This window comes from Muntiacus reevesi, chromosome 17, assembly GCF_963930625.1.
Source record: "Muntiacus reevesi chromosome 17, mMunRee1.1, whole genome shotgun sequence".
NCBI lineage: Eukaryota > Metazoa > Chordata > Mammalia > Artiodactyla > Cervidae > Muntiacus > Muntiacus reevesi.
This window is the reverse complement of record NC_089265.1, coordinates 34,004,164-34,029,748: the sequence shown is the minus strand read 5'-3', so window position 1 is coordinate 34,029,748 and position 25,585 is coordinate 34,004,164. Positions and strand designations below refer to the sequence as shown.

The window sequence follows — 25,585 nt, the reverse complement described above, 5'->3', positions numbered from 1 at the left end:
ACTCACAAGATGAGAATCACCATAATCAAACAGTACAAAGGAAAATTATAAAGTTGATGGACATTATTGGAATGATTTTGAAAACAGGACAAAGATGAGAGTGATGAAAGGACAGAAAGAATGAGCAAGATCATTCTGTGAACGTTAGTTCAGCACTCTTACCTCTTATTGGTGTACCACCTGGGTGGATAATATGAATGCAAATAAGATTAGAAAGAAGAAGCATTAGTACGAGAAGAAGGAGGCTAGGGCTGGGGAGAAGAATTAAATTAGATTTACAGAATTAAATAAGGTCTTAAAAGAAACTTGAATTACTATACTGGTAAAACAGGAATATATTAGATAGTATTATTAGATCATAAAAGCAAGTTGCATTATACCACAGAGGGCAAAGACCACAATAGGCAGCATTGCCTTTATCAGAGAAGCAAATGAGTTCTTAGGTCTGGGATTATACAGGGTTAGAATTATATCTTATATGCCTCATATTCTTAAAAAAAAAAAAAAGAACTAAACAATATTTTTAAAGACATAACTGGGGAAAATACTGGCTAATCTATTTAAGTATATATATAGATATGCATATATATATACTGTTATAGGAAATACTAAAGACTAACTAGAAACAAACTGTTCACTGGATATATCTTATACTACTTACATTGCTACATTTGTGTGATATAACTTGTGTATTATTTTATTTTTCTATATAGTGTTCTTACAATAACAGTTCCGTGGATGTGTGAATGTGCACGCCGCTAAGGAAATCTTGTGTCTACACTGACAGTTAGTAAAATGCATGCCATGCATTTTATTAATAATAATAATAGTAATCTGAATATGGAAATTAGTGGGGGTGAAGTGCGCTTCAGAACTAAGCACTTACCAATAGATTCTGGAGATTTAAATACGGAGAGAAGAAAGACAGCATAAAAATATTATTATATTCCTTATAATTTGGTACAAATTTTTCAGAGTTAAAGCTTTATATACTAAATCATCTATGTTACAGGTGAATAATTAATTCTTTATTTACAATAACAGAATGCTAATCTACACAATTCTGCTGACAACAAGCAAAAGAGGCAGTTAACAAGACGCTTTAACATCACAGGACAGGTCAAAAGCTGAGAATTCTGGGAAGACAGGCAGTTAAACAACTTAGAATTATATTATCAATATTACTACCCATGCCAAAGTAAACAGCTTACTAGTACACATCCCTGTGAAATTACCTAGGGACAGGCTCTAAAAATTAACAGATTTAGAATTATCTCTACTTTTAGTCTAAAGAGAGCAAATGAATAAACTTGGGGTGGGGATGGGAGAGGGAGGAAGGGCTACAGGTAGCAAGAGAGAGACAGGAAGAGAGCAAGAGAAGCAAAAGCTGGAGTCTACACCAACCAAAAGCAGACTTCTGTAGATCCAGTCACTGGAGGGTTCAAAATCCTTTAGTGCGGGCGCACACTACTGTGGCAAATGTGTACAAAATACTCACTTATAATAATATTATAATAAGACTAATAAAAATCCCCTCCTTTCATTGGTACTTTGTAAAGGACTTTACAAAAAATACATCTGGATACTCATGAGATAACAGTTCCGTGTTTTATGTATTAGTGCAAAGAAAGTAGATGAGCCCAAACTTACTAAACTTTGGTAGTTTGATGAGTTAAAATGTAGAAAAGACAGAGAAACACACTTTAATAAAACGGAATCATTTCAGGGTTTAATATGAACATTTTTGATTTTTAATGGATACAACCATTGGAACTCCTTACAAGTTTTGAATGAAGTCCAATGTTGAAATAAATTTGTTTCAAAAGAAAACAGAGAAATAGAAAGAAACAGGAGAAAATGGATCCATCAAATACTGCAGAAGAGCAGTAAACTAAAAAAAATTATCAAAAATACAGTCACAGCAGTGAGCAATGTGGATTAAACAGAAGCTGCAAAACACGGAGAAGAGAAGAAAGACAGACTCTGAAACAGGCTATGACATCACAGACGTGGACAACACATTAAATAACAGAGAAAGAGAAGAGGGAGAAAAATTAATACCTAAAAAATAAAAATAAATAAAATTAAAATAAAAATAGAGAGAAAACTAAAAAGAAAAATTAAAATTCTCTAGGAGATCATGGAAACAGTAACAAGACCCTACCTGATCGTAACTGCTTAATACGGCCATTGTTGTTGCTTGTATCGACGGGTAAGAAATCTTTGAACCAAGTGATTTCTGGATCCGGATTCCCACTGGCTGCACAGAGCATGGTGGCGGTGCGTGTACGCTCAACCACCTTCAGCTGTGGGCCCATATCAATAGTAGGGAAGCCCCGGGGAATTTGATCCTCTGCAAGACAAAAGGTGATACAAACATGTCATGAAGGCAGATCCCCAAGATTCAAGAGGTACTGACAGTTAACCTTTCCCGTTACTTAGCATGTGTTGAAAAACTAACACAATCCAAGTAGCCTTGCACTGTTAGGTTAGCATATGGTAACAATGTTGTTCCTGGCCAGAGGAGTGCAGTCTAGGAAGAGGCCGAAAACCTAACAAATAGCTCAAACATGTGATTAAAAACCATGACCAGGAGATGAATCAAGTTCTTTGGCAGTACGGAAGCAGTCATTATATAACGTGTGTCTGAGGAGGTCAGTGAGTACCAACAGAAAGCTATGAGATGAGCCATTAGGAAAGTCAGAATCAGTATCAGTTCAGTCGCTCAGTCGTGTCCGACTCTTTGAGACCCCATGGACTGCAGCACGCCAGGCATCCCTGTCCATCACCAACTCCCAGAGTTTACTCAAATTCATGTCCATTGAGTCGGTGATGCCATCCAACCATCTCATCCACTGTTGAGTTTTAGGCCAACTTTTTCACTCTCCTCTTTGACTTTCACCAAGAGGCTCTTTAGTTCTTTTTCAATTTCTGCCATAAGGGTGGTGTCATCTGCATATCTGAGGTTATTGATATTTCTCCTGGCAATCTTGATTCCAGCTTGCGCTTCATCCAGCCCATTGCTTCTCATGATGTACTCTGCATATAAGTTAAATAAGCAGGGTGACAGTATATAGCCTTGACGTACTCCTTTCCCTATTTGGATCCAGTCTGTTGTTCCATGTCCAATTCTAGCTGTTGCTTCCTGACCTGCATACAGATTTCTCAAGAGTCAGGTCAAGAGAGTTTCAGAAAAACATCTTTTTCTGCTTCATTGTCTATGCCAAAGCCTTTGACTGTGTGGATCACAACAAACTGTGGAAAATTCTTAAAGGAAAGTTCAAGTTGACCAGAAAGAAAGGCACATCAGAAGTACAAATACTCAGAATGAAACTTTTCCTTGAGGGGAAATCACTGATGTAGCATAGCTAGTTTTAGGAGGGCATGGAGAACAAGCAGGTTAGCTGGACTAAGTTATTCCTATTTTAGTCTATTATGGTTTTCTTTTTACTTTCAAATAAAACTCTATGTATTTTTTTTTAACCCACCTACAGGTTCAACCTGAATTAATTCCTCTGTAGCGAGTTTTAATTAGTCAGAAAAGTATCTGAAAGTTTCCCTTACTAAAGAAGAAAAGAACAAAAGCAACTCAAGAGTGCAACAGGGAAACATTCATTCCTCAGCATGAGAGAATACCCTCCTCCATTCCCAAGGCCTGAACCACTTTCAGTCATTAAACAGTTGAAACGGGTCAATTTTGAATCTTCAACTCATCCAAAGTTGATTTCTCCCTTGCATGCATGCTCAGTCACTAAGTCATGCCAACTTTTTGCGACCCCATGGATTGTAGCCCACTAGGCTCCTCTGTTCATGGGATTTTCCAGACAGGGATACTGGAATGGGTTGCCATTTCCCTATCCCTAATCAAAATTTCTCCATATCTTAGATCTTGAGAAACTAAAGTCCTCTTAAGTCCCTCAAGTAAGACCCACATTGATATCCTACATGACCAGTCAGTGTTAGAAAGGTATATTCTGTTGAGGCATTGAAGGCATTTTAGTTATATGGGCAATAATTATTTGCATTAGAATTTGGCTGTTTGAAGACTACTATGAAACATTTTGACTTTCCATTGGGCCCTGGAGTTAATGTAATCATCACTTCCTCATGACCTTTGGTGAACTGTCATCAGCCACCAATTACAAAATGACTCAAAAGCACAACCAGTGAGACAAACAGAAACAATCAGACATGATACCCATCTTCCACTTGGATGTCCCCTACCATTTCTGGAATAATCCTCAGTGTCTGGCTAAACCTGCACAATTTCAAAGGAAAAGGTTACATTTTGATGATTCCACTGCCTTGCTGATCAAATCTATGTGTTCTCTACTGTCTCAATACTTAAAGGGTAAATCAAATCTGCGAAATCTGGCTAGTGAAGTCTTTTAAAATCAGGACCCATCTTTCTCAGCCTCTCATGGATAACCTTCCTCAGAGGAAACATTTCTTCTGCCCACACTGAAATTCTCATCATTCCTCATACAAATCATATCCAATGAGTACTTCATCTGTGTCAAGAAAGCCACACAATCAAAATCATATTCATTACAAAGCTTTTCAAAACTCACTCAAATAGACTTAGTCTTTTCCTCCTCAGATTAACTGTAGTAGTAAGTATCTAGATGCACTGTCTTGTATTTTTTAAATACTGTTTAAATATGTGTATATTTGCTTAGTCATGTCTGACTCTTTTTGTGACCCCATGGACTATAGTCCACCATGCTCCTCTGACCATGGAATTCTCCAGGCAAGAATACTGGAGTGGGTAGCCATTCCCTTCTCCAGGAGATCTTCCTGACCCAGGGATCTAACCAGGGTCTCCAGCATTGCAGGCAGATTCTTTACTGTCTGAGACACTAGGTAATCCAATTTATCTCCTCAGTTTATCCTTCTACAATACAAATTTCTCCATGCCTCACTAGTATCCAAATCTCTTCCCATAAAGCTAGTCTGAACTGACAGATTTTGAGAAAATTGTGATTCCCAAGCCTAAATATGAATATATCACAGTGATTAAGAAGTTTTCTACTACACGTAGTACAAAACTACTTATGGTAGAAAGTTCATCAGAGGAATAGTTCAGAACGAGGGAGGGAGATTTTTATTGTGAATAGTAAAAGAATGTCAAAATACTACGAAAGAATAAAGCTCCCAAGAAACGGATAGTATCCTGAACATTAAACCCAGGTGACTATAAGAGAGTTTAACAGGAAAGGTAGACTCTAGCTCTCCTACAGCATGATCTACGAAAAGTCCAAAAAAAGTAGCTGAAGCAGTTGGGTTTGATGCATGGATTCACAAGAGAATATTTTCCTGTCCCATGACCAGAGACTAAAAAAGAGTTAACTATGATGAGCTATTATACATTTTACTTAAGTTGAAAGACATGGCTCTTTTGAAGAAGCAGCAATACCTTCTGTTTATTTGAATGCTTATACGCTGCCAGCCCAACCCACATCTACAGTGGACAAGTGCCAGAAACAGTGGTTAAGAGTGGAATTTCAAGATAATTTTTCAAGGTTCCAAGTAAAGTTTAAAATTACAAATCAGGTAAAGAGTATTTTGCAAATTACGGTATGATATTTTTCATACTCTATTACACTTGAATTTCATCTGGCTTTTTTTTTAATGGCTTTAAAGTTTTAGTCAATGGATTTGTAAATCTAAAGCTTAGTTTTAATGTTATTAGGGAAAATAAAAAAAAAAAAGAAAGAAAAATGCTCAAAAGCCACTGCACCACACACATTACGTTATTAAACATCTCACTTGGCAGCCATTGGTCCAGAATGCTTCAAAGGATAAAATAATTTATCTTCAAGTTCCCGTAAATCAACTACCTAACTACTTAGACATGAGCTTCTAAAAAAGCTCTTAGAATTTGTTATTGTCAATTTCCATATTTAAAGCAACTGACTTCAGTTAATAAAACAATTATCTTGGGATTCCTGAGCTGTTCCTGTCTCTCCCAGGGCACTGAGTTCCTCCATTGGCATCTACCTACTAGTTACAACAGAATGCATGAACACTGCTTTACGTCATTACTGTAAGGACGTAAGTTTGTCTCTCTAGAAAACCATGCCAATATTCTATACACCCATCAGTGGCAAGTGTCAAAGACTTGTGATTGTTGAGCCACTTACTAAAGGCTCTTACCAGAGAAATTTAGAATTAATAACCATTTGTAAGAAATGAAGACCTCACCTTGGGGAGCGCTGACAAAACTGACTTGTGCCCTATGGAAAGCAGTCTAAAACATTTGCATGACCTTGCTTTTCCTTCTTGGCTCATAAGGAACACTCCAGAGCTCCCTTTCCATATACACAAGTGCACAACAAAGATAATGATTCTTGCATACTAATCACAAAGAAAATGTAAAGAGAGCGCCTTTCTTATTTTTAATAAGGGTAATTAAATTCTATCCATCCCCCTTTTGCACAGAACTCCTTTGAATGCACATTCTTCATTAAATTTTCATGAGAAACATCACAATGTAACAGATTTACATAGCCAGAGCTGTTACACGCTGACAGTTGTGGCTTGTTTCCAATCTGACTGTCAGGTATTTGGCAATAAAATTCAGTATTCAACATAAAATGAACGGTAGAAATAATGAAATTTCTAATTGGTATGCTTATCTCAGTGGGCGTAGTTTAGAAGATGCTAATTGTTTTTTTTTTTTCTTTTCATATCTACATTTATTAGTGATTTATATAAAACTGCCTTGGCCATTTGATAACATCAATTTGACAGATCATCAAGTGTATGGTACCAGAAACTTGAGAAAAGAAAAACCCAATATCCTTTATATGTTAACCACATGAACTTTTACAGGAAAATACAAATCAAAAATTAACAAATTGTCATTATGTTAGTAGCTTTAAACTTTTACGGTGAGTTGAAAAGAAAAACATTTTGTCCTATTCATTAAAGTGCTCATTAAGATTTAAAATGCCGTACTTATCACTGTTCCATATTAATATTCAATCACGAAGAATTAGCTACTAATTCATCAACAATTTAAATCAGACTTGACCTTCACAAAGCCATTCCGCCTGTCATTTTGAGAGACCATTAAAGCGCAGATTACTACATACTTGTGCTTAGTGAATCGTAGAAGTCATACATATTTTGTTTGGAATAGCAGCTATAATAGACCTGGAGATAGAGCACATTCTTTGAATCTGTTTGGGGTCTTAATGTAACATGCTAACATGAAACTTTTGGTTCCATTAAGGAAAGAGAAAAATGAACATCAGCAAATTTCAGAGTTAACTTCCCACTGCTGTGGAACTTCTGTTAAAAACCCTTGCCCTCCAAAACTTGAAAGGAATATTAGAGGAAAAGAGTCTATTTTTTTTTTTTTTTTTTTTTTGGTACGGAATTATGCTTTAGATATCTGTGGATGATCAAGTAATAGTTCTTGCATAATTTGCTCAAACTGCTTTCATTGTTCATCCATAAACAATTTTAATGATGCTTTGCTTTTGCTCCAATTCTGCAAATACTCACTCTCTTTTATTTGATAGGAAACACAAAACTGAAATGCCTGCTAAGACCACAGCCTCCTTCCGAGGTGTCCAGAAGCAGTTCTTCCTGCCTAATTTTGCTAGGACTCAATGAATTCAATCAGGCAGGTGCTTTGACTCTGGTCCCAAATGATCTGAAGTTTTTTTTCAGTAAAGGGCTGTTTACCATGATGCCACGTTTCTAATTTATGAATTTATAGCAAATATGTTTAGGAAGGAAAAAAACATGCCACTTATATCAACAGTATGTTCCTCCAAAAGACATATTAAAAGATGTGCCAAATACACTTGATCATCTAGGTGTAACTGACAATATAGAGTAAATACTTCATAACGGCTCCTCTTTAAATGCTTTCAAAACTCACAGAGGGCATGGCTACATGTTATTTCCTTTTTGACCATTACAGTATTCATAAACACTTGGAACTAGACATGTTTAGGAAATCTGGACAACCATGTCTGCATTCATTCATGTGGTATCTCTGAATTTCTACTAGATTTATTTAACAGCACCTTTTTCTTAAAAAACAATTTTTATAAAGTAACTTTATTTATTTATTGGCTACTACATGACCTGTGAGATCTTAATTCCCCAACCAGAGACAAACACGACCCACCCCACACACACCCCGCCACCCACCCCAGCATTGGAAGCATGGTGTTTTAACCACTGGACCACCAGGGAAGTCTCAGTGGCATGTTTTTAAACAGTTAACCGTTATTTAATTGTTCTGGGCATATAGATTTGGTCTTCCCAATTTAAATATAATCTAAGAGGCAAAACTATCTTTTGCAGTGTTCATTGCTTAGTTGCTAGGTCACGTCCAAATCTGCAATCCCATGGACTGAATGCAGCCCACCAAGGCCCCTCTGTCTATGGGATTTCCAAAGCAAGAATACTGGAGTGGATTGCCATTTCCTTCTCTAGGCAATCTTCCTGATCCAGGGATCAGACCTGCATCACCTGCAGGTGGACTCTTTATCACTGCACCTATAGTGTCTTAAGTAGTACTAAACTTACAAATTCACAAAATAGTTACTAATTCACATTCTTATAGTCATAGGTTTAATTTAATTAGCAAACAACTTTTGTTTGAGAGGTGCAATTTATGCTTGGCTATTCTTTAATTTAGTGCAGTTGCTGCCCTGGCAAACACACGGTTCAGATCCTGCTTTCTTAATTTACAGGAAAGTGAAAGGGAAAGTGCTAGTCGCTCAGTCATGTCTGATTCTTTGTGACCCCATGGCTCTTCTGCCCATGGAATTCTCCATGGCAGAATACTGGAGTGGGTAGCCATTCTCTTCAGGGGATCTTCCTGACCCAGGGACTGAAACCAGGTCGCCTGCATTGTAGGGTGGACTCTTTACCATCTGAGCCATCAGGGAAGCCCAATTTTATAGGAAATCTTCCTTCTTATGTTGGCTTTAACTACCTACAAGTCAAAAGGGCAACCATATAACAAAAACCTTAAGTGTGAACACAATTAAACTCAAAAGAACACAATAGAATGTGTATCTCTACTGTGCTATCCTATCTTTAGAATAATAGGATTCTTGATATTCAAACAAATGATAACATTCAAGTGAATCAGTCAGCTGCATGTAAGGCAGATGCTGGGTCTTCTTTCACTTTCAGGATCAAACTTTTCACAGTGACTGGATGTCTTGAAGCTTTAGGCATTTATCTTGTAATGTTACAGAAGCACAACTATCTTTTTTTTTCTTTTTGAAGGATGAAAGAGTTGCAAAAGCTAAGTGTTTCTTAACCTAAGTCAAATAGTAGATGGACAGCATGAAGAATATTTTCTTAAATAAAGTGATAAACCCTTTATATATGTTGAAATTCATGGCCACCTGTTAGAGAAACAGTACTACCTAAGATAGAAAAAAATCCACGTGAAAAATGTAAATATATATTAGTCTTAAGATAAACAAATAAAGTATCTCCGGATTTATGAAAGTTGCATTAGACTGAAAGAAAAAGACCTTCTGAACTACTAGTTTCAAAAATCTACTGGACAGCCAATAGATTGCCATTCATTCTACAGATATTTATTGAAAGCCTTCTCTGTGCAAAGACTGGGTCAGACATCGGGTATGAAGTAATCTGGAGAATCTTTATGTTGCTGTGCTTTAATTGTATCTGTAGGATAATTAGATTCTTTGGGAGTAAAAATAGTACCCAACTCATAGACTGGAAGATTGAATGAGATAATGCATTAAATATGCCTAGTACTGCCTGGCACTAGCGCCTGACATCTAGTAAAATACCAGCTTATATGTACTTACTCTATCCCAAGCTCCCACAAAAGATTTAAATAGAACAGAAGCAAGTGACTGTAAGGCTTGCTATAACAAGAGCTGCAGCAATAAACTAAATGGAAAAAATTTTCTACAGGAATCATAAAGAAACAGGGATTATATAGACATACAAGTGAATTTAGAGGGTGGTATGTATGCCAAATAACTTCTTAAAAGCCAGTAAAAAGCCCTCATTTCTTACTCTGAACAAGATTTTAGGCTTTTTGATTAACCAACAGAACAAATAAAACAAATCATATTGTCACTGAATCTGTTCCCCAAAACAAACTTAAAAAATAACACTAAATGTTTGGGACAGCAAAGCTTTGTTGTTAATAATTGGGAGCACTGAAACCACTGTAGACTTACCAGGGTTGCTTGAAGTAGGCAAGGGTGATACAATACTTACCATTTTTTGTAGACAAAAAGCAGAGACTCAGCAAAATTGTTACTTAGTCTTGGTTATACACACAGTAAAAAATAATTTTTTCATTTCTTTTAACTCTAAGATTTGGTGTATTTTTACGTCATCATGTTTTGTCTGTGGCAATGACTGTTCTTTGAATAAATATTCATCATGAACAGAGCCAGAACTCAGTTATGGTCAACTCATAATGGAAAAAACAATAACAATAATTCCAAATACTTGGTCATCTTTTATTTATTTTTTTAAACAGAAAGCACTAAGGACTAAAGTTTCATGAGATGTAATAATATTTTCATATCAAAAAGATTCATCCTTTAATATATATTAATTGACTTCTCAATTTTTTTTAGCACTGGTTCCAGGTAGCAACAGAATTCTATTAAGTGTATTAGCCAATGAAATACAGACGAGAAATGGAAGATTATGAAAATGATGATAAATGTCAAACAATTTCCCTACCAAGTTCAAATTCAGCACTGTGCCTATATCTTTAACCTTTCTATAATTTCTATTTCAGTTATCCAGAAAGGGTTATAAGTGGCAGGAATTCCGTTTGAGCAGACATCCAAAGACAGTACACAAACCAGAGAGCCAGATTCATACTCAGCAGATCATCCCTATGACCTAACACCACGCAGGGGTCTCCTCTGTAATATGGGACAAGGAAGGACGCAAATGGCTTTGTCTGGGAGAGGAGATAGATCCTGTCTCAGAGGCTGGGAGGCTGAAGGGTTAACACTTGGAGTATTTGCTACTTTGTTGAACAGCAAATGGGTTTTTAAGTCAAAATCTTTCAGAATAAACCACACTACCAGGCTACAAACAAGAATGACTCTTTTTTTCCCCCCCAGAATACAGTTCCTGAAGAGGGGGAAATCATTTATTATTCTTTTCTTAAAGAAAACAGTGTAAAGGCTTCTATTTTCACCATTTCAGATGAGAGCAGGGTATAATTTATACTGTTTTGACATCATGACCATTTTATTCAAAATCTTCCTGCAATCTTCCTGCAAGTGAACTGAGTAAGAGACTGAAAACAGAAAAGTAAAAGGGAAAAGAAAGAAAAGTTAAATCAATGTTTCCTAGCAAAGTTAGGTTTCTGGCCCATTATCAAAATTATATGCATATGGATGAAACTGAAAAAATACATATAAATAAAATGGTATCTAATTATAAGTAAAAGGCTACTCTAAGAAAGAAATTATTGAAAGCAGGAGGAAACTGCCAGTTAATAAATGATATGTCAAATGGAATAATAAATATAAATATAAGGCCTGGTCTTCCAAAGTAATTATGAACAAGATACAATGAAGATCCTCTTTGAAAATTACTATGTACAGAAGGGTATGCTTGTCTTAATATAGCTATAAATCAATCAGAAAAGCTTTTATTTCTTAGTGGATTTAGGTATCTCTTAAGGATAGTTACTGTGAAAAAGGGTCTCCAAAGATTTCTCAGAGAATTATGTCATGCAAGAATAGGAAGTTGGACACTGATAAGCTGATAGGAGTCTCCTTAGCAGCTACTAAATATTCAACGTACTAACATGCAACACACAGGCATTCCAGAGCAAAGCTTCATTTTCTGAAATAATCTTCACATCTAGAGGAGAGTGTAAGGAATTCTTGGCACAAAGTAAGCAAACTTATTTAGAAGCAATGTATGCAATTATCCTATAAATCATAAAGTAATGTCTACTGTCTACGTAGCAGAATACAAACTCAGATTACATTACCCTTTGTATGAATGTGGTAGCTGCAATTACACATGGCCTTATGTTAATCCCCACTGCTATTAGTGCCTGGTCTTAGCAAATGATAATACTCTCTGTGATCCAAAATGCACTGAGGGTTGGGAGACGGGGAAAGGTCTTCCTATTTGGCAACTCTATTTGGATATTTAAGTAAATATTTAGAAATCAGGGTTATGCATTTATTCTTGGCAATACAAATCTTACTAAAAATCCAGTAACATCCACTTTCACAAATCTCACTGCTTTCTATTATTAATAATTTATTTTTACTAACAAGTTGTTGTCATGATACTCACCCCGTACTTTGTCCAAATTGTTCTCTATTTTAAACATTAAATTAACCACTTCATATAAATTTATATTAAAATCACAACAAGAATTATTTTAAAGAAAAAAAAAAAAGCAAAGCTGCGTAATAGAGCTAAGGTTCAAGAACTGCATTCCTGTTTGTTGTTTTTGCATTTAGAAATAGACAAAGGAATAGTAAACATGGAAAGAGAACTCGGTTTGGCTCCTGTCTCCATTCTTTGCTGGCTTTGTAAAAGTTAGGAATTCTAATGAGTTCAAATCAAATAAAGCCAAGGAAAACATCCATCTTGGCTGCCTCACTGTATTGTGGTGAATGCAAATAAAAATAAATAAAATGTTTATGCAATCAAATTTTCCATAAATAAGAAAAGTAGAATGAACTGTGTGGTTCTGGATTCAAACCAGAGGTATCAGTATGAACTCATGGTGTGCATACTGATGCATAAATAAATATTATTGTGAGTGTGCATATACACACATACATGCACTTCTTATATAAGCTTAACAAACACATTTTTCCTAGCTGTATGAGAAAGTTTTAGATAAAAGATGAATATTTTGAAGAGTTTCCTTCCAACTAAAACATCAGCAACCTAACTTAAAAAGCAGAGTTGTTTCAAAAATCCAAGAGCAGTCTCCTAAGCCAGGGTTCTGAAGTATTTCAGCAATCTACCTTTGCCCTCCCCTTGGCCTCTTCACAGTTCTCCCCTTGGACCTACAACATGGTAAAGACAAATGTTTGTCATCCTGTCCTCTTTAATCACGTATGGGAATGGGGCAAGAAGTGTAAGCACAAAAATAACATGATTCAGGTATGCATACATAAATTTTCTGAAGAGAACATTTCATCATTTAACTCTACTCAGCAGTATTTCTCACAGTTTTAAAGGCAATCTGTGGCTAGTATTTATTGGAATGGAGAAGACAGATTCTGCAAACAGAGGTAATAGCAGTTTTATTTGTAGGGTATTGTGGAAAAAATAATATATATATGGTATTTCACTGTAAATAATGACAACTACAAGGGCACATGAAGAAATCTTTAAAACAGGATGTGTGCTTCAAGGATGTATTATTTATCTATGGAGGAACTCTCCCCCTAAATATAAATCATTTTCTATGTCAAAAGCGAGCCTGAATTTAATACCAAAGAATTACCAAAAGGAACTACATATATCTGTTTGTCAGTCTTAAGTCTTTTGACAAACAAACTGTCAATATGGGAAAACAGCCAAAAAAAAAAAAACTTTCCTTTTTTTAAATTTTTGAGCTTTTCTCTCTCTTGGTAAAAAATTATCATATAAAGTAACATTACCTTTACATGCAAACATAGGCTACCTAATTATGCAATAGTTTTGAAATAACAAAAATATAATAGTACTCAGTGGAAGGTCAGACATCTTAAAAGTAACCAAATGGAAGAAAAACTACCCAAAATGGCCAAAACCACCATTAAAATTTTACATGAAAAAAAATCTCATAGTCTTTGTTCCTAGAAGAGATATCAGGCTTCCACATACAAAATTCTAAAGCCTTGATTTTCTTTAATAGAGAATTAAACTCATTAAAGTTAGAAAAAGGTTTGCAGGCAAAGCTGATGACATATATAAAAACTATGGCTTTTCCCCCAAAAGAAGTAGAAGGTAAAGAAAAGTTTTCAAGGTTGGCCGAAGTGAGTGGGCACTCAAGGGCTTGCAAATGTGTACTAGGGAGATATGTTGTTTATCATCAAATTTTCATGAACACCATTTTAACTACAATGCGAAAAATGCATACTGGCATGGAAAAAAGAGAGAGAGAGAAAGAAAACAAGAAAAAAAAAGGATGTGAGAGCAAACACCCTCTTCTAACAACACAAGAGAGGACTCTATGCACGTCAAAACCTAATGATTATATACTTTGTAGCCCAAGATGGAGACACTCTAGACTGTCAAAGACCACCAATCATTCAGGTATGACCTAAATCAAATCCCTTATGATTATAGAGTGGAGGTGACAATTAGATTTAAGGGATCAGATCTGATAGCCAGACAGCCTGAAGAACTATGGACTGAGGTTCATAACATTGTACAGGAGACAATAACCAAAACCTTCCCCAGGAAAAAGAAATGCAAAAAGGCAAAATGATTGTCTGAGGAGGCCTTCCAAATAGGCTTGAAAAGAAGAGAAGCGAAAAGCAAAGGAGAAAAGGAAAGATATATCCATCTGAAAGCAGGGTTCCAAAGAATAGCAAGGAGAGATAAGAAAGTCTTCTTAAGTGAACAATGCAAAGGAATAGAGGAAAACAATAGAATAGGAAAGACTGGAGATCTCTTCAGGAAAAATAGAGAGAGCAAGAGAACATTTCATGCAAAGATGGGCACAATAAAGGACAGACATAATGAGAATTTAATAGAAGCAGAAGACATTAAGAAGAGGTGGCAAGAATACACAGTACAGTACAGAACTGTACAAAAAAAGGTCTTGAAATCAAAGAGAACACAAACAGATTGAGAAACATACCGTGTTCATGGATTGGAAGAATCAATATTGTCAAAATGGCTATTCTACCCAAAGCAATCTATAGATTCAATGCAATCCCTATCAAGCTACCAATGGTATTTTTCACAGGACTAGAACATATAATTTCACAATTTGTATGGAAATACAAAAAACCTCGAATAGCCAAAGTAATCTTGAGAAAGAAGAATGGAACTGGAGGAATCAACGTGCCTGACTTCAGACTCTACTACAAAGCCACAGTCATCAAGACAGTATGGTACTGGCACAAAGACAGAAATATAGATCAATGGAACAGAATAGAAAGCCCAGAGATAAATCCACGAACCTATGGACACCTTATCTTTGACAAAGGAGGCAAGGATATACAATAGAAAAAAGACAATCTCTTTAACAAGTGGTGCTGGGAAAACTGGTCAACCACTTGTAAAAGAATGAAACTCGAACATTTTCTAACACCATACACAAAAATAAACTCAAAATGGATTAAAGATCTAAATGTAAGACCAGAAACTATAAAACTCCTAGAGGAGAACATAGGCAAAACACTCTCCGACATAAATCACAGCAAGATCCTCTATGACCCACCTCCCAGAATACTGGAAATAAAAGCAAAAATAAACAAATGGGACCTAATGAAACTTAAAAGCTTTTTACAACAAAGGAAACTATAAGTAAGGTGAAAAGACAGCCCTCAGATTGGGAGAAAATAATAGCAAATGAGGAAACAGACAAAGGATTAATCTCAAAAATATACAAGCAACTCCTGAAGCTCAATTCCAGAAAAATAAATGACCCAATCAAAAAATGGGCCAAAGAACTAAACAGACATGTCTCCAAAGAAGACATACAGATGGCTAACAAACACATGAAAAGATGCTCAACATCACTCATTATTAGAGAAATGCAAATCAAAACCACAATGAGGTACCATTACAAGCCAGTCAGGATGGCTGCTATCCAAAAGTCTACAAGCAATAAATGCTGGAGAGGGTGTGGAGAAAAGGGAACCCTCTTACACTGTTGGTGGGAATGCAAACTAGTACAGCCACTATGGAAAACAGTGTGGAGATTCCTTAAAAAACTGGAAATAGAACTGCCATATGACCCAGCAATACCATTTCTGGGCATACACACTGAGGAATCCAGATCTGAAAGAGACACGTGCACCCCAATGTTCATCGCAGCACTGTTTATAATAGCCAGGACATGGAAGCAACCTAGATGCCCATCAGCAGATGAATGGATAAGGAAGCTGTGGTACATATACACCATGGAATATTACCCAGCTGTTAAAAAGAATTCATTTGAATCAGTTCTAATGAGATGGATGAAACTGGAGCCCATTATACAGAGTGAAGTAAGCCAGAAAGATAAAGAACATTACAGTATACTAACACATATATACGGAATTTAGAAATATGGTAACGATGGCCCTATATGCAGGGCAGAAAAAGAGACACAGAAGTACAGAACAGACTTTTGAACTCTGTGGGAGAAGGTGAGGGTGGGATGTTTCAAAAGAACAGCATGTATATTATCTATGGTGAAACAGATCACCAGCCCAGGTGGGATGCATGAGTCAAGTGCTCGGGCCTGGTGGGCTGGGAAGACCCAGAGGAATCGGGTGGAGAGGGAGGTGGGAGGGGGGATTGGGATGGGGAATACGTGTAACTCTATGGCTGATTCGTATCAATGTATGACAAAACCCACTGAAAAAATAAAATAAAATTAAATTAAAAAAAAAAAAAAAGGCTTGAGGACTGGGAAAACCACGATGGTGTCATCACTCACCTAGAACCAGACATCCTGGAGTGTGAACTTAAGTGGGCCTTAGGAAGCATTACCACAAACAAAGCTAGTGGAGGTGATGGAATTCCAGCTGAGCTATTTCAAGCCTAAAAGATGATGCTGTTAAATTGCTGCACTCAATATGCCAACAAATTTGGAAAACTCAGCAGTGACCACAGGACTGGAAAAGGTCAGCTTTCATTCCAATCCCAGTGAAGGGCAATGGCAAAGAATGCTCAAACTACCACACAACTGCAGTCATTGCATACGTTAGCAAGATTATGCTCAAAATCCTTCAAGTTCAGCTTCAAAAGTATTTGAACCGAGAACTTCCAGATGTAAAAGCTGGATTTAGAAAAGGCAGAGAAACCAGAGATAAAATTGACAACATCCTCTGGATCACAGAAAAAGCCAAGAGAATTCCAGAAAAAACATCTATTTGGGTTTCATTTACTATGCTAAATTCTTTGACTGTGTGCCTCACAAAATGAAAAATTCTGAAAGAGATGGGAATACCAGACCACCGTACCTGCCTCCTGAGAAACCTGTATCAGGTCAAGAAGCAACAGTTAGCATCAGACATGCAACAGTCGACTATTTCAAAATTGGGAAAGAGTATGACAAGACTGTATATTGTCACCCTGTTTATTTAACTTCTATGCAGAGTACATTATGTGAAATACTGGGCTGGATGCATCACAAGCTAGAATCAAGATTGTCAGGAGAAATATCAATAGCCTCAGATATGCAGATGATACCACCTTAATGACAGAAAGCAAAGAGGAACTAAAGAACCTCTTGATGAAGGTGAATGAAGAGAGTAAAAAAGCTGGCTTAAAACTCAACATTCAAAAAACTAAGATCACAGCATCAGGTTTGGCATGTCCCATTACTTCATGGCAAATACCTGGGGAAAAAGTGGAAACAGTGACAGATTTTACTTTCCTGGACTCCAAAATCATGGTGGATGGTGACTGCAGCATGAAATTAAAAGATGCTGCTCCCTGGAAGGAAAGTTATGACAAACCTATACAGATTATTCAAAAGCAGAGACATCACTTTGCCAACAAAGGTCCATATAGTCAAAGTTATGTTTCTCCATCAGTCATGTAGGGACGTGAGAATTGGACCATAAAGAGGGCTGAGCACCAAAGAACTGATACTTTTAAACTGTGGTACTGGAAGAGATTCTTGAGAATCTCTTGGACTGCAAGGAGAGCAAACCAGTCAATCCTAAAGGTAATCAACCCTGAGTATTCACTGGAAGGACTGATGGTGAAGTATAACTGACAAAATTTATAAGATATTTAAAGTGTACATCATGGTGATACTTGACACAGGCATATACTGTGAGAGCTGAGATAGGCCGAAGGCAATTTTTACAGGGCTTGGTGATACTTAGAGGATGAGGGATGACAAAGAATTATCAAGCTTGGTCTTCTAAAAGCATGTGATGATTTGTGTAACAGATTCCCTGGCATTTCTTCCCCTAGGTAACAATGGCAAACTAGGCAAGAGCATCTGTCCCTGGAAATTGGACTCCTTGTTTTTCTTCACCAGTATAGGCACCCCTGGGGTGAAGCATAGCACCACCCATAGAGTAACTATATTCGCCAGATGAACACTGACACGTCTTCACTTTCATGAGGTGATAGAAGGGGCTGGTATGGTAGGTCATTTGTCTCAGGGTAAAGGCAGTAAGTGACTCTGTCTGCCTATACACACGAGCTCAGCCCTCTCACCAGCAGCATGCTGGTAGCTCCCTGGCATCAGTCTAGAATGGGTTGGAGATAAAATAGTTTGTATTAATTTCCCTTACCAACTCAATCCCTGCAAACTTAAGACAGATGAGCATGCCATCAGGGTTTCTGTCTAGCCAGAGAAGAAACTCACTAAATATCAGAGTATGACAGTCAATGTCCTTTGAATAAAAGAGAGAACAATTTGAGTTACACTCCTATGAAAACATGCCATTAAGACTTGTCTTAAACATAACTCAAAGTTGTTGCATTTTAATACGCTACACGCCAATTAAACATGTACTAGTTTCCAAAGACAAGATACTCGCTAGCATTACAATAAACCTTTTTCTTACATAATGAAAACAACCCAGAGTTGTTCATTTTCATTTAGTTGCAAGAGACTGACATATTGGTATAAATTTAAGAAACATACAGTCTCTAATTCCTTAACAAAGCGACAGCAACTTGACAAGTGAAAAAGTTATCTCAGTCTTGAATTCACTGGCATAGAAAGCCAACCTATCCTCCAGTTCTTCGCACAGTACAAGTGGATGGTTTTATGTTTACTGTAAGACGAATGCTCTTTCAATTGCTCAGTGATAATGGCTATGAGGCTGCTGAGTAAATAATGTGTGTGCATTGACAAAAGAAAGTGAGAATGTGTATTTCAGCCACTGATCCCTAAAATAACCAGTGCAATTTACGTGCTTATTGTTATAGAGAGAAAATAATATACAAAACAGCTTTGTAAAATGTGCATGGCAGGTTTCATGGGCAAATTATAATCAAATTGGCAAATTTTATAGCTTTTCAGGAATTAACTCAGAAGCATAAAGAATATAATCAAAAGTGTTTACTCAGCGAGGAGAAAAAAAAGATATTTTCCATTTCATTTTTTTTCTAGTGGCTACTGCACCCCTTGCCTCCGGAGCTCGTGACTTGGTCTTGAAAGTGCACAGACCACTGTTTACTGAGAACCAATAGGGCACAGCAGAGGAATTTTGCTGTTGGAATCCTGAATGATGTGCTCCTTTGTCAAGAGCAGCTAAGTCACATAGTAAAGACAACCTTTGGTGACACTCACATAAGCCTAAGCTACTTTCCTGAAACATGACGAGTGAAATTCTAGCAAAAATAAAAGCTTTCTAGGATATCAGTTTTCTTGATGGGTTTGAATATGATTGAGATTTAAGAACATCCAAACACACACTACCATTGTTTTTGAAATGTGTTTCCTGTTTTAAGACAAAAGATATGAAGCAGAAAATTTAAGACTAGGTTGGCTCACCCTCACCTCTTTTTCACTCCCAGACATAAATTCTTCTGTTTATTTTGAATTCATTTCCTGGCAGAAAATATCTGACTTATTTTTCTTTGTAATTTGGCCACATATTGTGATTTGCAGGATCTTAGTTCCCTGACGAGAGATCGAACTTGGAGACTGGCAGTGAAAATACCAAGTCCTAATCATCAGAATGCCAGGGAATACCTGGTAATATTTGTCTTAATTTTTATTTTTCACATATGTCAAGAACCCTGTTTGTTCAAATATAAGGTGATACATTTCTGACTGATCATTTAACTGCTAGTCATTCTGTTTAACCCATGGCAGAGTTCGTGAGAGGTACCTGGATTGCAGAATCCCTACTGTGTTAATGAGAAAAACGTCTTCCTTCTTGGTTTTTCTTCAAAAGGCAGACATTAAATGGAAAGTTCCTCACTAAAATTATTTATGAATTGTAGAATATGAGATAATTCTCAGAGGAACTATGTCATGCTGATAAAATATATGACACTAGCCCCTATGACAGAGTCAGTTGTAACAAATCTAATCAGAGTGATTCTCAGAAGAAAATGGCTAAGCAGATCAACTAAAGTCCAAGTCATGCCTTTTGGTAGATATTCTGATGTGTTTGACTGTTTTCAGTGACTGCTTCTATAGACATTACCTCATTCCATTACTAAAGTTCATGCGCTTCAATGATGCCTGATCCAATGGTGTTGTGTGGAGGTCTTTTTGTTTAAACTTAACAAAATTTAAAAGTAGGATGGATGCTTGTTATAATTTCTTACTTGTTTTTCAGGCTCAAGATTTGATATTCATACTTTATGGCACAGATCGTTACTTGCCTTAATTTCCCACGAATCCTATTTTAGGAGAGATCTAACCTACTTCATACAAACCCAAGCTCAAATTATGGGTGCTCACTCTATACCCTTTAACAGGGAGGGTGGTTGACCTATCCAAGTACTTATTACCACCCTTCCTGATTTTCTTAAGAAGATGTGCAAAATTAGCTTTTACAGAGGGCAGTGTTAGAATTTGAAACTTCACTTAACCAACCAGATAGTCTTGCTTTAATCTATACTTATCAAGGCTTTGAACCTCACACTGATGGACAAAGCCTATGAGAGGTTGACCAGAGAGGCAATGATTGTACGTAAGTAGCCAAAAGAATCCAACCTCATCTATTTCTCCACATAACATAAAAATAATCATTTGATTATCAAGAGGATCAGAGCCTAGGATACCAGAACAATTTTCTATCGATTGCTGGAGAATAAATCTTCCTGTTTTCCTTGGGTATTATTCCCCAGCTTACACTGAGGGGCTTTAATCAACAACTGTCCTATGACATTGCAGAGAATTAAACATGCAAATGATGAAGAGAATATTCTTTACAACATGACAACGTCCTCGTTCTGAAGAACTGTGTAAGAAATCTCCCCCCCACTGGTTTCAGTCTCAGGAATAGTTATGATTGGTATTTTCTTCTGAAGAACAGATTTGATTTTATTTTATGGATTATGTATGTATGTGTCTCTGGTTTGTTCTTTCTCATTTCCAGAGTTGTTAGAGGAGATTTAGAGCTAATGGGCTTCACTGGTGGCTCCGAGGGTAAAGAATCTGCCTGCAGTGTGTAGGAGACCGGGGCTCAGTCCCTGGGTCGGGAAGATCCTCTGAAGAAGGGAATGGCTACCCACTCCAGTATTCTTGCCTGGAAAATCCTAAAAACAGAGGAGTCTGGTGGGCTACAGTCCATGGGGTTGCAAAGAGTCAGACACAGCTGAGTGACTAACACCTTCAACTTTCTTAGAGCTAAAACTGTGGTTTTCTTCTAGCAAAGGTACAGAAGTTCGTGGTAGGACTAGGTGTTTCAACTGCACTCTTGACAACTAACTTCTTTCAAGACAATGTTTCCCTATTGTGCCATCACATTTTATCTCATCATAGTAAACATTCATCTGTAAACTAGTCGTATATCTCTTTGAAGCTAGGCCATGATAGACACATACATGTATTATAAATAAAATACATTTTAAGAAAAATTATAAATAATAATATTTAATGAACAAAAGAGATAATCCACATGGCATCAAGAGACATCCAAACAAATCAATCTTCACTGTCCACAACAGTCTATGAGAAATGTCAGTTACATGCATTTATGATGAATCAAAACCAGTGAGCTCAGTGAACAAGTTTCTGAGAAATAGAACAGGGTGGAGAGGGAGGTGGGAGGGGGGATCGGGATGGGGAATACGTGTAACTCTATGGCTGATTCATGTCAATGTATGACAAAACCCACTGAAATGTTGTGAAGTAATTGGCCTCCAACTAATAAAATAAAATTAAAAAAAAAAAAAGAAATAGGGCATAAAACTTTTGACTTAATGAACATTAACTTGAAGGGAGGAAAAAAGGAAAAAGAAATTGAGAGAGCCAAAAGAACAAAGTGACTTATAAGTGTTTTATTTCTATTTTAGGTAAATCACTTTTAAATATTCATCCCATGATAAAATTAAATAAATGTATCTTATGAAGATAGATGTATAACATCCCCATATGCATTTGTATAAAGCACATTCTTACATTATTTGGAGATAATTATATTCACATTTAACACACATTAAGCTATAGTACTATTTATTCATTTAAAAAAAAACATTTGCTGAACACCTCTCAGACTCTCTGTATGAAACACAGGTTAGCACTGGAGGGCTCCAAGAGAGTCCCTCAAAAATTGTACAATGTAATAGTGGAAATGTACATGTAAGCAGAAGGAAATAAATGAAAGAATCAATAGCTAAGAGAGCATGAGAGGTGAATAATAAAAAAATAGCTAAGAGAGCATGTGGGATGAGAAACGAACTTTGTAGAATATCAGGAAAGCCAAGACTAACAGCATGAATATGATTTGAAGGCTTCGATTGCACAGGGAAGAGTAAAATCAAGGTGCAAGGCTTCCCAGGTGGAGCTAGTGGTAAAGAACCCGCCTGTCAATGCAGGAAGCGTAAGAGATGCAGGCTTGATCCCTGGGCCAGGAAGATCCCCTGGAGGAGGGCATGGCAACCCACCCCAGTATTCTTGCCTGGAGAATCCCACGTACAGAGAAGCCTGGCAGCCTCCTCCAGTCCACAGCGTTGCGAAGAGTTAGATACGACTGAACTGACTTAGCCCGCACACACACAGACACAGACGCATGCAGGGATAGTGAGTAGATAGTATATTCAGAGTGAAGTGTGGCTCCTGCTTGGGTATATGTTGGCGACAGGATTAGGAGGCCAGTGTGGCAAATTCTGTGGCAGCATGACAAAGAGATGGTCAGCTCAGTGTGTGAGAAAAACCGAAAGGGCTGCAGGGTCTATTTGGTAGGAAGTATGGAGCCAAATTAGAGAAGGAAATGCCAACCCACTCCAGTACTCTTGCCTGAAAAATCCCACGGAGGGAGGAGCCCAGTAGGCTACAGTTCATGGGGTCGCAAAGAGTCAGACAGGACTGAGCGACTTCACTTTGCGGAGCCAAATATTTTTAAATCAGGAAAGAACACATATTAACAACAATTCTTGTTCTAAAATACAGTCTTTGTCAAGTAAGTTTAGTTTTGGGGGACAAAGACAAGATAAGTGAGAAATTTGCTGTATTTGTTTTAATGGAAGATGATGAGTTAAATGTATACAATTCCTAAGAAGAGCATGGAAGAAATGAGTTAGATATGCACTGGAGAAATGTTGCACAGGTTTAGGAAATATCAATTTTATTTAAGAAGAAGCCAGGGTAAAAGTGAGTTTCAAGTTTTTAGTTTCCTAGTTCCTTGGCGAACAACTGTGATAGGTAAGGATGGATGATTTCACCTAATATAACAGACACAGGAAGACAAAAGAAAAGCTCATGATTTAAAATGCAAGTTTTGAGTATCATTCATATGAAAATAATAGTTGGAACTCTGTGATGGATGGGTAGATGCAAGGAAGAATATACAGTGAGAATAATAGGGAAATAACCATATTTAAGGGTTTTGCATAAAGAAATGATTTGCTTTGCTGATTCTAATTTGTTGTATATACCTGACCCATTATACCATGTGGAATACTTTTATACATGTTGTACCTGTAAATCAAGTAATCTGTTGACAAATGCTCCAAGTATTTTTTTCCTCACAGTATAGTATATTTACTCGGAGAAGGCAATGGCACCCCACTCCAGTACTCTTGCCTGGAAAATCCCATGGATGGAGGAGCCTGGTGGGCTGACGTCTTGGGGTCGCACAGAGTCGGACACGACTGAAGTGACTTAGCAGCAGCAGTAGCAGCATATTTATTTATTCCTCTTAAATATCAATAAATGTGATGAGCAATTACATTTTTCAAGATTGGAGAATTTAGATCTATGTAATCTATGTAGACACAGATAAAAATACATATGACTATCTGCCTCATAAGGAGAGGCATATGAGAAAACAATGCAAACTGTGAGAGAAGAGGGAGTAAAACAAAATAAATGAGAAATAAAATCTATAGGAAATTATTTAAATAGGCAATATAAAATCATTCAAATTGAAATTAGCCAGAAAACAACAAAAACCTCTAATGTTAACTTAGAATGTGAGATCAACTGTTTTTCTTTAAACATTCCAAAGGAAGAAGTATGCTGTTTTCAACAATTGCTTCAGCAACGTAAATCATCCAAAGAAGGTGTCAAGGTTTCAAGCACTTTCATTTAGAGTATCTATACTCAGATCTCCATTCACATACTATGTGAAGCATCTGAAAGGAGATTAATAAGAGCCAGGCAAGTTAACCTAGGAGGGCTACACCAATACAAACATCACTGATTAACATGAATAAAGTCAAACTCAAGGCAAAAACCAGAATGGAAATCACTCAGAGTTGAGGGGGACAAATGGAGTTTGCCCACTTTTAACTGTATTTTTATAAACTTGAAAACTGAGAGGCCAATCGATGTTGTTTAAAAACATTAACTAGCAGTTCTTTATACACAAGTACATGTTCTTGATGTTTTATAGGCTTATATACTGTTCAACAATTTAAAGTAAGAGGATATACACATTTTCAAATCTCTAACATTAGCACACATATTTCACATGCATACAGTTACCCTCACATTCAAAGGGTTGCTAATATTAAATGCTTTAATGTGTCAAACAGTAAATACTTAAGTGTTTACCAGTAATACCAAAACACTGTCTCAGGTAAAAAGCAAAATTAAAACGGTAGTCAACATTCTATAACTCAGTTAAGTTCAGTTGCTCAGCTGTGTTCAGCTCTTTGCAACCCCATGAATCACAGCATGCCAGGCCTCCCTGTCCATCACCAACTCCCAGAGTTCACTCAAACTCATGTCCATTGAGTCGGTGATGACATCAAACCATCTCATCCTCTGCCGTCCCCTTCTCCTCCTGCCCTCAATCGTTCCCAGCATCAGGGTCTTTTCAAATGAGTCAGCCCTTCGGATCAGGTAGCCAAAGTACTGGAGTTTCAGCTTCAACATCAGTCCTTCCAATGAATACCCAGGACTGATCTACTTTAGGATGAACTGGTTGGATCTCCTTGCAGTTCAAGGGACTCCCAAGAGTCTTGTCCAACACCACAGTTCAAAAGCATCAATTCATCAGTGCGTGGCTTTCTTTATAGTCCAACTCTCACATCCATACATGACCACTGGAAAAACCATAGCCTTGACTAGAAGGACCCTTGTTGACAAGGTAATATCTCTGCTTTTTAATATGCTGTCTAAGTTGGTCATAACTTCCCTTCCAAGGAATAAGGGTCTTTTAATTTCATGGCTGCAACCACCAGCTGCAGTGATTTTGGAGCCCCCCAAAAAGTTAGCCACTGTTTCCACTGTTTCCCCATCTATTTGCCATGAAGTGATGGGACCAGATGCCATGATCTTAGGTTTCTGAATGTTGAGCTTTAAGCCAACTTTTTC

The 25,585-nt window shown here is 37.0% G+C and overlaps 1 protein-coding gene across 7 annotated transcripts in view; it reads right to left on the bottom strand.

Moving 5' to 3' along the window:
* PTPRD (protein tyrosine phosphatase receptor type D) overlaps positions 1 to 25,585 on the bottom strand; it is a 541,703-nt gene that overhangs the window by 217,707 nt on the left and 298,411 nt on the right. For all 7 annotated transcript variants that reach the window (XM_065907691.1, XM_065907693.1, XM_065907692.1 and 4 more), the window contains exon 5: positions 2,165 to 2,353. In XM_065907691.1, the coding sequence (XP_065763763.1) occupies positions 2,165 to 2,353 (189 nt within the window). The remainder of the gene's footprint in view (positions 1 to 2,164; positions 2,354 to 25,585) is intronic.